The 19,334-nt window shown below is 36.8% G+C and overlaps 1 protein-coding gene across 2 annotated transcripts in view; it reads left to right on the top strand.

The window, feature by feature from the left end:
• LOC121426837 (plexin domain-containing protein 2-like) overlaps window positions 1–19,334 on the top strand; it is a 58,242-nt gene that overhangs the window by 27,283 nt on the left and 11,625 nt on the right. For both annotated transcript variants that reach the window (XM_041623232.1, XM_041623233.1), the window contains exons 5-10: window positions 3,048–3,170; window positions 7,745–7,798; window positions 10,850–10,914; window positions 14,099–14,195; window positions 15,042–15,143; window positions 17,657–17,805. In XM_041623232.1, coding sequence (XP_041479166.1) covers window positions 3,048–3,170; window positions 7,745–7,798; window positions 10,850–10,914; window positions 14,099–14,195; window positions 15,042–15,143; window positions 17,657–17,805 — 590 coding nt within the window. The remainder of the gene's footprint in view (window positions 1–3,047; window positions 3,171–7,744; window positions 7,799–10,849; window positions 10,915–14,098; window positions 14,196–15,041; window positions 15,144–17,656; window positions 17,806–19,334) is intronic.

Below are 19,334 nucleotides of genomic sequence, written 5' to 3' on the forward strand. Positions count from 1 at the left end.
AAGAAGAAAATGCTTTGCTTTGGAGCGGCTTTCTTTGTTCTTTTTCTCAATACTCATAAAAATGCTATGCCTTGGAACAGAAATTTGAGTGTAAAAATGGGGGTCCCCTCTGCGGCACATACCCACCACGCATTATAAAAAAAAAGTATTTCAATGTGAAATGTATTGTTCATGTGGGGGTGCTGCTTGCATGTGTCACAAAATTAAAAACCATTGAATTCATAATCCTTTTCTTTTTCAATGAATTAGCCTCAATATTTCTGTAAATTATCTGCAAAGAAAGAACCATCTGGACATCTAGCTTACTGTGCGAAATTTTTTCCTAAAGGAAAATGGTCTGAATATGCAGCCTAAGGTCCCTGACGAGAATGTACATGTAGAAGGTCTCCTAATTTGAAGCAAAAATGTTGTAGTTTATATGGTGCATATCATTCAGTAGTGAATATTACAAGTTGTATTTGTTACTTACCTTGTCTCAAGACTCTCTTAGAGATCAAAGCTTCAATCAGAGTCTGTGCCTGTAGACTACTTGACATCAGAGTGAACTTCACTTCAAGCTTCGCAACTAATTCTTATCTGCTGATGAGTATAAAAGATTCCTGCCAATGACGCAAATTCATACTTTATATTCATTGGTTTTTGATGGAGCCTGATCATTTATGTACATGTACAGTTATGTAGTAATATTTTCATAATTAAGGTTTTTTTTCTTCATACTTTTCAATTCATGCAATATATCCATTGGTTTTTTAGTGGAGCCATGTAATCATAATTTTTGTTGTTTGCATTGATATTTATACTTCTTATCATTGCTGCAAAGTTAAAACCTTCCTTGTTTCTCTAAAAAAATAAAAATGCTCAAGACAGCTCAGAAATACTGCTTGATTTTAATAGGCCTTTATAAGAGGCAAACTTCTTTTTCCTAGAAAGAGTTCTCTCATGATGGAGGAGATTGTCTTGGGGGGAAGGGGGGGGGCACTCAAATTATTTTTTGATGGGGGTGTGCCTCACGTAAACCCTGAAATAGGGGTCTAAGGAACTGATGATCACAAGGGTAATATATGGGTTGAACTTCTTGGGAACACAATATATACCGGGCGGTCAGATGGTGTGAAAAACAGGGTCTACGGAACAGGATCGCTGTTCAGTGGGTATGGTGCACGCTAGCGCTGTGCATGTACATATATGTGGGCATTAGCGGCATGGAGCTGCTATAGCGGAGGGAGTTGTGAATCCGTGCATGCAGCTCTCGCATACGATGGTGCTCACTCTGGCAAGGCTAGGGAACTGAGATGTTTCGTAACGAGGGTCTTGCGAGCGGGGCTGGGCGGCTTGTGAATGGAATTTTTGTCATTCAGAGTATCTAGAGAATTGAAAATTAGGTCTGAAATAGGGGCAATCAAAGGGGCATGTCCCTGTACTGCCAATACACATGTGAGTCCCCCCCCCCCCTCCCCCTCTCCCCCCCCCCCCCCCCCCCCACCGGGAGAGTTGTTTGAGACATGACATTGGCACCATTTGCCATTTTCCATATTCTGGAAATTTACTATGGTGACCATTGTCAACCTCACTTGAGTCTGTTCATTGTTTTGTGTATTGATGTCTAATACTGCATGTTTTTTATTTATTCATAATCCAGCAAAGCTCCCAAAATATTCATGATCAACTGTGATTTTCATGTACAATTAAACCAAACTTGAATACAGGTGTGTATTAATGTGAATGTTGTTTAAATGAATAAAAAAAACACACACACACACACAATACATGTTATCCACTGATATTTTCCTCACTGTCAAAGTATTTTTTTTTGTTTCGGGGGGGGGGAGGGGGTTACAAGACTAGAAAAAGAAAAAACTTTACAAGAACAGAAAAGCGGAATGGAGAAAATAATAATTCAACTTGGGATTTAATCCTTTTTATGAAAATCGTTTTCAGCCGTTGTTAAAGAAAATTGTCAGCACTGGGAATGGATTTCAATTATTTTCTGCCTCATTTGTTTTTGTTTTTCATACAAAAATGCATTACTCTCTGATCCATTACTTGATTACTAATGATTCATCTCGGGGCAAAATACTCTCATGACAATTTCAAAGTTGTATCATTTCCTGCTTTGTTTCTCACCTAGCATCAATTTGATTAAAACTGAATACAAAGCATTAGAAAGATAATGTACATTATGTCTGTTTGTATCACATAATTTCATATTACAGTATTTCTGCTTTTGCATACAGTATGATTTATGGCCTTCGCTATTGAAAGCCTAACTTGACAAAACAAGAACTTTTCCACGTTTGACATTTTTACTGCTTTTCAAGAGTAGTCTGAATTCATTGAATTACTGTTTTTATTGAGTTTTCAGAATTCAGTATTAAGGCCTCAGGTTTACCACTATTTTTCAATGTTATTAGAAACTCCCTAATGATTGTGCATGTAGCCTGACAGCTGTGGTTTCTTATTAAATTGTGCGGCTGATGTTGGATGGGGGCGATTGTAACAAGAGGTTGGCTTTAAAGGGAAAAGCCCTCTGAAACTCATTTCATTTCATCCTGAGAAAAATTCAAAACCGTCATAAAAGAAATAACAGTTGTTGGAAGAATGAGTGCTGAATATTGCTTGGTAGTCTATTGTTTCCAAACAATGGCATATGTTTCCACTTTTCACGTTAGAAATACTTAAAATAGATATTTGAGGCATATTTACGTATATTTATATTTTTTTAGGTTTGTCAGATTTCAGGCAAATTCAGTTTGAAAGAAATGCATGATACTTTTATGAACAGTCTTTACCAGAACAGACTACTGAGAAATATATACTTGTATATTTTTTCAATTATTGGCTCTGATAAGTTTTAAACAAAAAATTATACATGTACATGTACCTTCCCAAGATAGAGTTTCTCACAATTGAAATTTCAGATGTTTTTACTGCATGTACTTGTATGCATGACTGATGTTTAAACCATTTTCAAGTAGTAAAGCTTTGATTTCAAAAGCTTTTCATTTGAATTATAATAATCATAACTATTTCAATTTATGTTTTTGCAGGGTTTTTATCACTGAGTACATTCTTCCATCAGTACTTGTCTGCTACCCAGTACATTGCCCCTCTGATGGGAAACTTTGACCCTAGTCTGAACGCATCATCAAGGATCAAGTATGGGTATAATGGTAAGTTTTTTTTGTTTAATCTTCATATTAAAGTTGTTCATGTCATATCATCAAACTGCATCTCGAACGTATCGTGATTAAAAGACCCGTCTTTTCCAGCAACTTTGAGGCCGTTCTCATTAGGATTTCTAAAACTTGTTTACTGGAAACCGGTTAAGAAAACCAGTTTGGAAGATCGCTTTGCTAGTGCTCCCACTTCGACTTGATCACATGAAAGTGGTTTTCAAAATCACTTTACATAAAGTGATCTTGTTGCTGTGGAAATGCTCTCAGTTGGGTGACACGTTTCGCGCGAAATTCGAAACCGCAGCATAGGCATTCTACCCTGTCATGTGGAGTAGCACGCTAAAATGTACGAAGATCGCTTCCCGAAGAACGGTTGTGTCCTCATGCACTTCTGCTGAAACCAGTTTACCAAGGCGAAGCGATCTTGAAAACTACATCGCGAGGTGTTGTTCCGAACTGGTTTGGAAGATCGCTTCCAAGACCGCTTTGACCATTCTCACTACGCGTTAAACTAGTTTCCAGTAAACTAGTTTTAGGAACGTAGTGAGAACGGCCTCTTTGTGATGATCATGTGGCATACAGTGTGGCTAAAGCCTATGCCTTTTAAAATGATAAAGTCACACTGCACAAATGGTTTTCATCATTATTAGTCAATCATCATAAAAGTGTTTTATGTACATTAATGTATTTTAAAGTGTAAACACTCCTGTAATGTATAAATTTTGATGTGCCCCATACATTAGCCTCCTAATCGAAAGTAGTACGTGTACATGCACAGTACAAACGCAATATACAACATATACGTGCTTTAATAATGTAATTTCTATTATAAAAAGCACTACATGCTATTACCCTGGCTTTGGCAAGGCAACCATGGTCGGGCGATCGAGCATTCAAGAAATTTCTTTCTACCGGGGAGCCATTTACTACACCTGGGTAGAGAGTGGCAAATGTAGATGAGCTCCTTGCCAAAGGATGCGAGTGCTGCAGTGGGATTAGTAATGTGGAATCCATGTTATTCTTTGATAAAAATTCATCATAATGATGAAACCTATTGCACTTTGGATAGTCACATTTAAAGCAAACATGTGGAACTGGTACTACAAGGAACCGTCGCAAAGCGAGGTACCTCGTTTCCAAGACAACTGACGTTGAGAGAACATCCCTTTGTATGTTTACATGGAAATGCAGGTGGCTCTCTCTCCTCCCTTCTCTCTTCAAACAGACGTTGTTGGAGAAAGTAAACGCGATGTCAAATTCAATGCTCAAATTGCTTCTCATCATTATAGTGCATGAGCAATTGCACCTGAAGAAAAAAATGGTTTTATTATATATTTACGAGTAGTTTCACTTCTGTTGATTTTGATATGCTCTCTTTAATAGAAGAGTTTGATGGGTTTGAAATTTTATCTCCCACGTAGAGTAACAGATAGATGATGCAATAAAAAACCTATTTTATGTTTGAGCATGTTTGATACCATGTGTCAGTAGAGCATGATGAAATATGCGCTCATCCCAGATTGGGGTCCCAAGATGAAATGTAACCTCATGAATGCATAATTAGCCCCAATGAGGTCAATGCTTCTATTGACTTGGTTTGTAGCATTAAGAACCAGGCGGGTGTTTCATAAAGCTGTTCGTATAAAGTTAAGAGCGACTTTAAGAACGGCTGGGGATCCTTTCTTATGGTAAATGACAGGCCTATTCACCATTAATGTTCACTGGTGATTATTAAGCATGTACAAGAAAGGTTCACCACTCATTTTTAAAGTCGCTCTTAACTTACGAACAGCTTGATATGAGATGCACCCCTGGATAATGATATTGTAAATTGATTTCAGTGAGGCTATAATGTTTTCATGAATTCATATCTTGGGCCCCCATGAAGTGATTCACTTGGGATACAGTCTCAGACATGGAAATATTTCATGATGCTTTACCAAAAAACATGTACATGTATGGTATCAAAAATGGTAAAATTGAAAACTTTGGTACTTCATTATTAAAGTAATAGCAGAATATCTTGACATAGTTGTTTCCCTGAATATCCAAAGATTTGTTATGCAACTGCATTTGGTTCTAAAGTCTAGTTTGATGAGCCTTCCTCATTCAAATCAACTTTAAACCTGTTCAGTTCTGTGTAGATGTAAAACCTTTCAAAAATTCTTAATGTGTGGCAAACAAAGGTGCTATGGTCAGGGTTTTTTTTTCAATTAAAGAGTGGGCATATCTACAGTTATAAATGATAGGGACATCTTTTCAGATGTACATGTACATTTATTTGTGCCAGAGAGGGAATATGTTTGCGATATACAGATACTGTTTTCACATCTTCATCGGATCAACATGCTCTCCTATAAACAGGTTCAGTTGTGCAGATTTGCTCAGCCTTGCTCATTCGAATCAACTTTAAACCTGTTCAGTTCTGTGTAGATGTAAAACCTAATAAAAAAATTTCTTAATGTGTGGCAAACAATGGTGCTATGGTCAGGGTTTTTTTTCAATTAAAGGGGAAGTTGACCCTGATAAAAAGTTTATTGTAAAAATAGCAGAAAAAATAATAAAAAATATTGACGAAGGTTTGAGAAAAATTCATCAAATAATTAAAAAGTTATTAGAATTTCAATTATTTGATTTGTGACGTCATATGCGAGCAGCATTCCTACATAGCGAATGGTAAACAATCAATGAAATGTCATTTTCTCAGAAAATTAAAAATGGTTTTCACTGTACCTATTGTATATAAAGAGACAAATCATTTCACACCCGATCATAAATAGAAAACATAATTAAGTCATCAGGAACCATAAAAAAAATGAAATTCATGCATTTTATATTACATAACACATGAAGCAGCTGCTCGTTTATGACGTCACAAATCCAAAACTTTGAACTCCAATAACTTTCTTATTCTTTAACGGATTTTCCTCAAACCTTCACCAATAATTTTTACTATTTTTTCTGCTATTTTTACAACAAAGTTTTCTTTAGGGTGAACTTCCCCTTTAAAGAGTGGGCATATCTACAGTTATAAATGATAGGGACATCTTTTCAGATGTACATGTACATTTATTTGTGCCAGAGAGGGAATATGTTTGCGATATACAGATACTATTTTCACATCTTCATCGGATCAATATGCTCTCCTATAAACAGGTTCAGTTGTGCAGATTTACTTTAAAGTAGATGCAAAGCAGCAGCCTCAAAAGCACCCCTCAAGTCCTTAACTACTCATATCTGGCCAGGTTCCTTACCCATAGTGCAACATTCTGAGCAGTGTAACCTTGCGATATACAATGTAGACCCACTTTAAGGATAATCACACTACATGTAATAACTACTCAATGCATTCATACCACCATAATTATTTCCAATGCATCTAATGCAAATTCGTCCAATTGCTAGATCCTCTTCTATCATTTGGTCTACCATCAGTTCGTCCACTCACCATATGGTCTACTTTCATTTAGTCTTATGCCATTCTGTCTTATAGTACCAGTTGGTCCAATAGCCATTTAGTTCATAAACCATTTTGTCTAATTAAACTAAATTGTGCCAAATAAAGGAAAAGAAAATGGGTCTTAGACCAACTGGTTATTAGACGAAATGGTAATAGACAAACTGGTGATTAGACGAAGTGATGATTGGACCTAATGGTTATTGGACCAAATGGTTGTTAGACGAACTGTTGATGGACGGAATGGCATTAGACTATTAACTCTTCATGCGTTCACCTGTAAACCCCGTGTGTGTTGCATTATTTTAGGGTCTCATTCACATTCGTGCCATGAGTCACAGACTCCTTACAATAAAACCTGGCCATGTTATTGTTAGTGAGGAGGGTTTTATTGATTTTGTCCTCTCTTTTTTCAATGAACTTCCTGGCTGTGATCAGGATGTATTGATTTTTGGGGAAAACTCAACGATTCTGTAATTTGTAAACTGCGATAATCCGTCGATCGGTACACATGTACGGTATGCAATTGTTTGAAAAACAATGGGACAGGGAACGTCTATGGGAAATGTGTGGTTGTGCAAAAATGCGAACGAAACACGCCTACGGATGTGCAATAATGCGAACGTAACGCATGAAGAGTTAAAATGAAGGTAGACCATGTGGTGAGTGGACGAGTTGGCAGTGGACGAATTGGCAATTTATGTTACCAAGTAATTAAAGCAAGTATTTTCTTCTCAAAAGCATTTTAGTTTTTTTGTACAAATAAAGTTATCGGCTAATCTATTCCCTCTACTGTCTCAAAAGGTGTACTTCAAGACTAGCTATTCATTTGAAAACACAATCTGTGAGAGAAGACATGGAGTATCATGTACTGAAAGCACTAGAAAAATTAGTTTTGATAGTCTATTGAAAAAAAGGTTCCTTAAGTACCTTTAGAATTGGTCAGAACACCTGGTTTTAGAACAAACCTAAACACTTTTGTTTTTCGTACTTGAGTGTAGAAACTGAGGTTTGGAATTTCAAGCAAGTTTCGGCATGACAATAGCATCAAGTAATATAATTTTGTTTGTCATGCTTAATACTGTATTTCCTTTTTTTCCTCTTGTTACAGATACTGCCTTCACCGTTGAATGGGATGACCTCCATGTGCAACATAAAGCAGCAGGTATTAATAATAATAAATTGATAATTGCAAAAATTCATGATAGTGCAAAATGATGATGATGATAATATGATATTAGTAGTAAGCTTGGTTTGTGTAAAACTTGGCCAGAGGTTACAAAAATTGCAAAGAAACAGATCATGATTTTATTTATTTTTTGTTTTTAATGGAAAAATATAAAGAGATGGACATGTAGCATCACAGTTTTACTCAACATTTTTGGGGTTTTATTCAGCAAAATATCAGAAAACCAGATAGGTTTAAACTTTCATTCTACTTTTGAAAAATGGCTGATACAAAATTGAAATGAAAGTACATTTACGTATCACTTTTAGAAATATCTCCTTGTCCTTGAAGGAGCTATTAATTTCATCCAAAGTAGTTCAAACTGTGCAGTACATGAATATGTGTTCCTGTCCATCTGTTTTTTATTTTATTTTTTCAAAATAATTACGGGAATTGATGCCAGTTCTTCTGTCTTGCATGGCATGTAAATTCTGAATGCAAATATTTCTCTTTCAAATTGCTTGAATATTAACACTAATTCAACTTCTGTCGTATGTTTTATTGTGCGGTGATAATTTGTTTTTCTTTAAATTTTGAACTGCTCAATGTAGATGGCTTTTTCATGATAATTCTCTTGCTAATTTAATATTAACTCGTAAACTGTCCCAATGTCACATGACAAAGCAACCTTGCATTTCGAATGAGCGAATACTTCACTGCAAAATACATGCATGTATCAATCAGGGTTGTTATTCAAGAGGCCGACTCAATGCCAGAAATTTTTACTTTGGCCTCATTTTGACCTTGGAGAAAAATTCATGGCCTCATATTTGTACACTAGCGAGTGTTGATCTTCATCTTTCCTCGAACGGGGCCAGGTATTGAAACTATTTGGCCGTGTTCACGAAGCCCTGAGAGCTGTATCCAGATCAGCATTGCCAGGTAGTGCACAGAAAATTGATTTTGTAGAAAAGACTCAAACTTATAGATTTTTTGCAAAAGTTATCATACCTGCGAGATTCTTTTGCAATTCTGCAGGGAACTTTTGTAATTGAGGTGATATGCTCAATCTTCAAGTCTTAATTTAGCCATATTAGTTAGGGGCCCCTCTGTTCTGGTTGTTTACAATTTCTATGTATTTTTAGATACATACAGTATGTAGGCCCGTATTCTGAAATCAGGTTTAACTTAGACCTCTGTGCTAAAATTATGGAAAGCCAAAAGTGTCAACATTTTTATCAAGTTGTATGTTTCTTAATATGTTTACTGTGCTCTTTCCTGATTCATTGATGGTGAAGACAATAATTTATTTATACTTCCTAGACAATTATGAAGGCTTTGAGAGCCAAATGAGCTGAAATATGGTATCTCTACCATTAGTGATTTATGTAACATTTGGCTATCCATACTTAAGCCACAACTTTAAACCTGGGTTTAAGTTAAACCCGACTTCAGAATACAGGCCATACATACATATGCGCCTTGCGCAGAATCCATGTGGATGTGGTGCTTGAGAAATATTCTTTAGTATTATTATTATTATTACTATGTACTATTATTTCTATTACTAAGAACTACCATTATTATTATTATCGTCATCATTATTATTTTAATGAACCAATAGATGTTTCACTAGTTCTGCTTTTAAACATAGGATATTAAAGTACCTAATTAATGTTAATATGTAAAGCTTATTGCCTATGATACCCGTCACATGTATGCACAATGCATGGACGTGTATGTACATGTACATAACTAATGCAGTAATTGAATAATTTTCCGATGTAGCCGTAACTCAAAACGCTCAATAATATGCTGCTTTATGACGAGCATAAATTCATTGTTAAGGACGAGGAAGTGCCTCTCATAATACATTTATAAAATCACCTCTCGAATTAAAGCAGATGATTATAAGGCTTTCAATAGTTAATGTGCTACATGTAGTATTCATGATGATTACATGTACATGCATGTAGCGCTTTAACACTTATTTTAAGCGCTCTACAGCAATACAGCATAATTACCCTAGCTTTGGCAGAGCAGCTGCTATGCGTGCTGCTTTTCAAGGAATAAATTCCTACCACGTACCAATTCACCTCACCTGGCTTGAGTGCAGCACAATGTTGGTTTAATTTCTTGCTGAAGGAAATCATGCCGTGGCTGGGATTTGAACCCACATCTCCTCGAATTGAAAGTCGAAAGTCGTAACCACTTGACCATGATGCCCCCATCTTTACAAAGCCTTTCTAGTGATTAGATCCTGGATTGAAAACTACATGTACTTGGATATTTCCCCAAAAGACAAGTTTATCTATCTTTACCCGGGTTATTACCTTAAATGTTTTATTATATATATATACATGTACATGTACATACCTGTATTAGAATATTGAGGATTCTGCATTTTCATTGTCTGACAATCCTCCTTCGAAGACGGGGGGGGGGGGGGGGGGGGGGCTTTGATCATTTTGAATTACTTCTTATGGCCCCCAGTTGTGTATTCCAGAGGGGTTCTTTTTCAACTTTTCAGGGGCTTAATCAATCCTGTGCCCCTCCCTTTATTATGGCTGACGTTATAGGATGGCAGTGCTGCTAGAAAATTGCTGCCCAAGGGCGATGGAGAGTTTCTGACGATGTTCTTTATGAACAGGTGCTTGTTATGGAGAATGTATGAGAAAACAAAATTGTGGTATTTTTCCTTGTACATATGTAGGTGGTACTGATCTGAAGGGGAAATTCAGGTGATTTTCATGCTTGAATATGATTGCAGATACATGCTTGTATTTCTAACATGCATGACCAAAGACTTAAATTCACTTTACTAACTTACCTTTAACATTTCCTTCTTCCCTGCCACCCAACCCTGCCTTGCCCTGCTCGAACCCCTATCCCTCTCTCCACCCTCCCCCCTCCCCACCCCTGCATGTGACTCCACCCACCTGGCTACAATCTTGCTTGCCGATTGGTCCATACATCTCATGCCGCCTGCTGATTGGTCAATTATCTTGTATGCTGTGTGCTGATTGGTTCATACACTGACACACTCAGTTGGACGATTTACATTCCAGACCACCCTCATATCAGATGGGCGTATCCTCTTCGCATACAAAAAGGTAATTATTGCCAAGTATGCTTTAACTTTTTTATAGAAACCTTATTTCATTATATTTATTTTGAAGTTATTTCCAGTTTTATTTCAACAGTGAAGCCTCTCCAGTTGACAATCTGCTCTAGCTGACAACCCTGCTATTATCTCAAATAAATATTCACATAACAAAGATCAGTATTCAGTGAAAATACTAATAAAATCTTATCGTTGTCATGTTTTTATTAACCCTATCTAGGCCAGGGTATTTTCGGAGTTCATATGGGGGGGGGGGCTCCCAGGCCCCCCTTGAAATCTCGGCAGTCGATCGCACGATCGCACCGAAAATTGGCAGGCAGGTTGTCTGGGATATAATCTACAAAGTTGTATAGTAATTTTTTTCATGCGAATTAATATTACGTAATTATTTTAATTTATGCGTAATTAGTATGCGAAATCATACTTTTTCCTCTAACTCCATAAATAAAGCTCCAAATTTTCTAATTTTTGGCATGGAAACTCTTTGTAATGTTCTTAGCAAGTGTACATGAAAAAAATTGTGATATCTGATCAATTTCTTATGTTTTATATTTTTTTTTGCAATTTCTTATGTATTTCCCTGTTTTTTGGACCTTTTGTTTTTCATTGTTTTATCAATGAAATTTGTTGGGGACTCTTTTACGATCATAAACAGCATGAAATACATACATTTAGGCCAGCAAAACTAAAAATAATCGTACATTTATGATTTTTGGTTGAAAACACAATTTACATTGACTTTGTACACGAAATCACGTTTTTGAGCAATTTTTGGTCTGACATGCACTTACATAACATTGCGTAACTTCAGAACCGCGTACCCGGGTGACGCAAAATTGGTCTCAAAAGTTGCGCAAGACTTGAAAGTAAAAGGTCAACGAGCAGCGCGGTCATAAAATTTTGCGCGGCGAAAATATTGCGCGACTTGTTGAGGGGGGGCCTCCTCCCCCCTGCCTAGATAGGGTTAATCTTTGCAATAGACAAATGATAAAAACCTTTTTTACAACTGTTCATAGCTAATCAAATTGCATGATTTCAGTGGCCTATAACAGTGATTGTAATCCCATCAATAACAAGTCCTATAAAACAATTCTTTGGTTTATTGAGAATAAATACATTTTTTAACGATAAATTTGGATTCAGAAATGTTGTATCCCTCTTTAAACTTTTTTTTTCATTATGATAATTTTAGATGTTTTTCTTTATGATAAAAATACAATTCTATATTTTTGCAATAATTTCTTTTCTCTATTTATGAAATTCAAGAAAAATCATTCTTTGTATTCCCCAGCTTACTATTATGAATTCATTAGAATTTCTTAAGGTGAAAAAATTACCATTTTATTCATGATGTTTTAATATTGATTGAAATGATACCGCAATCAAAATCCCTTGAGATTTATATGCATTTTTATATTCCATTTTGGATGCTGATTGCTGCATTGTGCCAACTGCCAAGCATATTCTTTATTCAGTCATGCTGATATATTTCTTGAGGATTGGCTAGCAAAAACAAATTGTATTATCACTTTTTATTAATATTTTTTACTGTTACCCTTGATCTTTGTCTAAAATTTGGTCAACAATAAAATTGTGATCATATATGTGATTTAGTAACACATATAATTCAAAAGTGGATCAGTTGAAAAAAAAGTAACTTATGCATAAAAAAAGGTAATTTACTACAGGGGGGGGGGTAAAGTATTGTAGATCTACATTATAGTATTTTATGTCAACAGGTAGGCAATTTATTTGGCATTCTGAAACTAATTCATCATGACCCTCTGGAGATACATGGATACATAGTTTATGTACACTAAATTGATATTGTGCCATCATTTTTGATGATTTCTCTTTTTGTATAATTCATTTTATCCTCCGTCTGAGATATTTCCTTGTTAAGGAATAGTAAAAAAAAAACAAATATAACAAGCCCGAATACCATACACTGGAGGACAACAAGTTAGTTATGGAGATTAATGAGGCCATACAATTTTTTTCCCTGAAAAATAGCCTCGGCAATGATGATCATTCTACAAATACCATGTCATAGATGATTTCTTTTTCATTGTATGGATTCTATCATTTGTTTTATAAGGCTTTTCTAAAATTTAATGAAAAATATGTTTGCGTGGTTAGTTTGCTAGTTTGGGCGTACGTCAAGGAAAACTATAATTACTGAAACAAATATGATTTCACTGTAAGCAATATTTACATCTTACATGTAGCAACATTGTTTTAGAAGGCTTTTAGTATGATATCAAGTAAAAATATGTTTTGTGGTAAGTTTGCTAGTTTGGTCATGCATCAATGAAAACTATGAATGTGGTAGCTGAACAAATATGATTTCAATGTTAGCAATGTTCACTCCTTTACTGTATATGACCATTGAATATGCCAAAATATTGGAAAGAAAATATTTGAAAACTTCTGGTAAATGTGGGTTATTACTCACTTCATGTTTAAATGAATGTATTTCATCAAAATTATTACACCTTTAGCACTCAGAATGTAACTGAATCAATATTGAATATGCTGGTATTTGAAATGGTGAATCGTGTTCTTTTTTTTAAATGTAAATATGAACAATGGTTTATACAATATGAATTTGAGATTGAAAAAATAATCTCAGGCGCAAAACTGTGTTTATTCATCATGATGTTTAATGATTTTTGTTTTCTAAATTTGTTGACGGAAATTATCTTTTTTTTTGTACATGTAAATACTGTATATCGACATACATGGTTATTGAAAAATTCTAGTGCATTTATAAAATCAGGCTAAACCTTTTTAAAATTAAAAATGAGTTCATTGACAGAATTGCATTATAAATGTGCTTGAACTATATTGAAATCATAATTGTGAATAATTTTGGTTTGATCTTGTTCTCTTCTGTATTCATATCTTTATTTGAATTGTTTATAACATAAACAAAGTTAATATGCATTCTGGTGATTACTTGTTTGGGCATGAATCATTGATTATTAAATTGAAATATACTTACAAACACACAAACGATCTACTATTAACAAATATAACTTTCACAATTTATAAAGCAGATTTCTTGAATTGAAATGACAACCAAAGTAGTTTGAAGCTACAATTTTTATTTTAGTTTTTATACACACTTGTTTGACATTTTACATGCATCTTTTTTTTTTGGTTCATTGTAGATTCCTGAAGATGTGAACAACATTGGTGGAGGAAATGGTCACAAGGTGACGGTTGGTCTGTCAGATGGATACTACATCGATGAGCCCCTTTACCCAGGTAAAAGTCCATAAGGTCAAAGGTTGTAGAGGTCAGCAATCTAAAATGGTCACAAAGTGACGGTTGGTCTGTCAGATACTACATCGATGAGCCCCTTTACCCAGGTAAAAGGTCATAAGGTCAAAGGTTGTAGAGGTCAAAAAATTGAAACTGTCAGAACGTGACGGTTGGTCTGTCGGATGGATACTACATCGATGAGCCCGGGCCTTTACCCAGGTCAAAGGTTGTAGAGGTCAGTTAACTGAAATGGTCACAAGGTGACGGTTGGTCTGTCGGTCGGATTCTTCATTGACAAGCCCCTTAACCCAGGTGAAAGGTCATATGGTCACATTTTGTAGAGGTCACTACCATCATTACAACATCTCGGATCAATTATCCTTATTCCAACAGAAGTGGAAATAATTGTGAATAAGAGTTATTCATGAGTTATGCTGTAAACCATGTGTTTAATGGGCATTGGCTAGATCTGAAAGCCAAAGTAGTCATCCATGTAAATGGAATCTCTTGCCAAAATGCTCCCCAGGGAGTGAAGAAAGTCAATACATTGTGTGCTGCAAGTGCGAAGAAATGTTGTTCCAAAGTAAAAAGAAGGGAATTTTTTTGCTGGTGAAGTAGACAGCATTTTTGAAATATTCAGTCTATTTACTTCGATATTCGATTCATGTAAATAGCATTAAGAAAATAAATGCTACCATTTAACATGACCTTACAAATTAGTCTTCAGACACAATATATGATACATTGTGTTGGTAGTGTTATTAAGCCTCAAGTAAAGAGTGATTAAAGTGGAATATCATCATCATTATAAATATTGTTGTTTTCAAATTATTATTTTTTTTTCTGTAGGATCCCACTTGGTAAGGCGAACCATCTACCATTACCACAACATCCTGCTCAACAAAACGCTGGTTATGACCAATGCCACTTTTATACTTCAACCGCTGAAAAGTAAGTTTCTTTTCATTCTCTCAAGGAGTGCACAACAGCTAGGGGCATTGCCTCTATTTATTCTCAATGTGGCATTTTTCATGTGCAGTCATATGCGACTTACCTTCTTCATATTCACAATCAGTGAATCAGCCAAGATTAATTACGAGATTCTTAAAGACAGTGTGAAAATGTTAAAATGTGATTAGCCAAAACCCAAATGACTTTGATGGAATGTATAAGAATTTAGGAATTAATGAAAAGAAAGAGCAGAAAACATGTTTGAAGTTTAATGTTCACTGAAACTTGACAGCTACACTGTATGTATATTGTGCATGACCTGTTAAAACGGTCCGCTGTCTGAGAGAATGGTCTGGATGATGTGTTTCATTTGAGAAAACAATTTCATATTTCAACAGTGGGGAAAGGAAAAGTTACTCTCCTTAAATTGTAACAATCTGAATTCTGATTTTGAAGCCCAATTCATTATTGAGGTTAGTAATACAGAGAATCGCACTTAGTCTGGAGGCACAGACCCTGCTTGAAGCTTTTATCAAGAAGTGGGTCTTCACACGAGACCAGCACATGTAAAACTTTGTTTCAATTCTTTGAATAAGAGGTCATTGTAGGTTGGGCATTCAGACTACTTAAAGCTAAATGCCAGTAGTTGCAGTAAACACTAATTTTGTGAGAAAGTCTGTAAAACCAGGCTTAATTGTCAGTATATCACCGAGGATCTAAATCTGGTACAGTTACATAAACTGAACTTTGTGAAATCATAAAATCTAAGCTGAAATACGTGGGACAGTGTATTATTATTATTGCTGGAATAAAGACCCGACGGAAGTGACCGAATCCACGCTTGTATTGCCTATTTCTCAGCAATTACACTATTTCTTCCAGAATCCTTTGGCACATATTTTTTATTCATACAAACAGACACTTGGGTGGTCATTTTATAAGATTCTGTAAAAAGTCATTTTGAGATCATTTCCAGAACTGGAATTTACCTTTAATTCAAGTGAAGGGTTTGCACAGCAGACTAAATCTTCCTTTTTGTGTTATGCTACAGTTAGCTATGGTCACACCAACATAATTGACTCAAGACCAATCACAGCTATTGTGTTATTTTCAATGTCGCATAATTGGGCAGTCTGGAGTCACTTTTGTTGGTATAACTGTAGCATTATTGTTAGTTTAGGGCTGGATGGTTACATATTTTTTTACAAAGTCATGCCTATTTTTAGAGCATACCATACAGTATCGGTTGATCTTGTTATTTGTTTACTGAACTACTCATCTGTGTGACGTGGGTCTTTTGTTGATGCTAAGTGGGATACCTTTGTCTATATAGAGACTGCTCAATGAGACATGAAAGTGATCTCAGTTAGTGTACAGACACAGACCCTAATATTTTGTGCTTCAGGCAAGGAGGTCCTAATCGTCAAATTCGTAAAAATTGAAATAATGTATAATTCAAACAATAAAAAACAAAAATAGTGAGTGAGTGACATCATTGACTCTCTCATTTGGATGTAACTGGCTCGTTCATATAACTATTTTGTTAAAAATAAGTGAAACTTTAAAATGTCATAACTTTCTTATGTTACATCCGATTTTGATGAAATTTTCAGCATTGTGCTTGTCTGATTTTTCTTTTTTTATTCAAATCAACATTTTTCTGAGGTGGACTTGACCTTTAAAGGTTTTTCACTGTGTTGTCCAATCTAACACGAAATCAACTCTTTCTATCTTTTTTGTTTGTTTTGTTTTTATTTTCCTTGCTCTCCCACCTCTTTCTCCCTCTGTATCTCTTCTTTGTCCCCTTCCTCCTCATTTATGTCTTTCTGTGTCTCCTACTCTTCCCCTGTCTCTCTCTTTGTCTTCTCTCTTTATCACTCTCTATTCTTGCTCTTCTATCTCTCCATACCCTCTCTCCCGTTTTATCTCTCCTTTCTCATTCTATCCCTTCCCTCTCCTTGAATATCTCTCCATCTCACCTTTTCTGATCTTCCTCCCTACCCCTACCCCTTTTATCTTTTTTTCCCCCTCTCACCTATCTCTACCCTCTCTTTCTCCTTTTCCCTCTCCCCTTTCTCTACCATCCCTTTCTCTTTTTCCCTCTATTTCTCTACCCCTCTTTCTATTTCTCTCCTCTTTCTCTCTTTCTTTTTATCTTTCTCCTTTTCCCTCTCCTCTTTCTCTTTCTCTTGTCTTTTTCCCCCTCCACTTTCTGTACCATCTCCTTTTCTCCTCTTCCTGTACCCTCTCTATTTCTCTTTCTCTTTTTCCCTTTTCCCCTTTCTGTACCATCTCTTTCTTTTCCTCTCCCCTTTCTCTACTATCTCTTTCTCTTCCTCTTCTCTTTCTGTACCCTCTATTTTTATCTTTCTCTGTTTCCCTCTCCTCTTTCTCTTGTCTTTTTCCCTCTCCCCTTTCTGTACCATCTCTTTCTCTTCCTCTCCCCTCTCTCCACTATCTCTTTTTCTTCCTCCTCTTTCTGTACCCTCTCTGACTTTCTCTTTTTCCTGCAGCCTGTAACCTGTACACCAACTGCTCAGGATGCCTGTCCATCAGGGAAGAGATTCGCTTTGATTGTGGCTGGTGCGGAAAGATCAAGAGATGCTCCAGCGGACTTGATAGGCACAGGCAAGATTGGATAGAGGCTGACTGCTCAGAAGAGGTAAAGATAAATACCTCTCATTTGAATGGGAGGGTGGGGAAGGAGAAGGAGTGGGGTGGGGGCTGCATTGGAGGTGGAGAAAGATGGAGTGGTCAACCAATGTTCTGTGTGAAGCACTGCTCCAGTGGCCTGGATAGGCACAGACAGGAATGGATAGAGGCTGACTGCTCAGAATTTGAATGGGAGGGTGGGGAAGGAGAAGGAGTAAGGCGGGGGTTGCATTGGAAGTGGAGAGAGATGGTGTGGTCAACCAATGTTCTGTGTGAAGCACTGCTCCAGTGGCCTGGATAGGCACAGGCAGGATTGGATAGAGGCTGACTGCTCAGAAGAGGTAAAGATAAATACCTCTAATTTGAATGGGAGGGTGGGGAAGGAGGGGGGGGGGGGCTGCATTGGAAGCGGAGAAGGATGGGGTGGTCAACCAATGTTCTGTGTGAAGCACTGCTCCAGTGGCCTGGATTAGGCACAGGCAGGATTGGATAGAGGCTGACTGCTCAGAAGAGGTAAAGATAAATACCTCTAATGTGAATGGGAGGGTGGGGAAGGAGGGGGGGGGGGCTGCATTGGAAGTGGAGAAGGATGGGGTGGTCAACCAATGTTCTGTGTGAAGCACTGCTCCAGTGGCCTGGATAGGCACAGGCAGGATTGGATAGAGGCTGACTGCTCAGAAGAGGTAAAGATAAATACCTCTCATTTGAATTGGAGGGTGGAGAAGGAGGGGGGGGGGCTGCATTGGAAGTGGAGAAGGAGGGGGGGGGGGGCTGCATTGGAAGTGGAGAAGGATGGGGTGGTCAACCAATGTTCTCTGTGAAGCACTGCTCCAGTGGCCTGGATAGGCACAGGCAGGATTGGATAGAGGCTGACTGCTCAGAAGTGGTAAAAATAAATATTTCTATTAAAGTGAATTTGAGGTGGAGAGTGGAGGAGGAACTGCAGATGAGGAAGAGGGGGTGGTAAGCTAGTAATATTCTGGACCAAGTACTGCTATGTAGCGGTTTAATAGATATAGGCAGGAATGGAGAGGAGCTGACTGTTAGAAGTGGTAAAGAGAAACGACTCTTATGTGAGTGGGAGGGTGGGGAAGGGGGGGGGGGAGAAGGGGGGGGGGAGAAGGGGAGGGGAAGAGGAACTGCAAGTGGGGAGGAATAGACCAGTTCGTAGTTACTTCATGGGCAATTTTGGTCAAATGACCTTTCATTTCTTTCATCATGATAGGCAGATTTCAAAGCAAGATATTACGTAAGCTTGCCTTACATAGCAGGATGAAGAAATTGAATAGACCAGGTGACTAGAATAGCACACCAATGAACACTTAATGAAGGTATTTGTTGCATTCCTACTTTGAATGCATATCTTAGCATGTTGCACAATGTACTTGACAAACTGTGAAATACCAGTCGTTCGTGGAAGCATTGTTGTTTTTTGTGGATGTAAATGAAAACGACAATTCAAAAGAATATATGAATAATCAAGACATCAATGTTGGTGCTTATCTCATTAGATTTTAAAGCACCATGTCACTTTAGTAC

The sequence above is a fragment of the Lytechinus variegatus genome, chromosome 13 (assembly GCF_018143015.1).
Source record: "Lytechinus variegatus isolate NC3 chromosome 13, Lvar_3.0, whole genome shotgun sequence".
NCBI lineage: Eukaryota > Metazoa > Echinodermata > Echinoidea > Temnopleuroida > Toxopneustidae > Lytechinus > Lytechinus variegatus.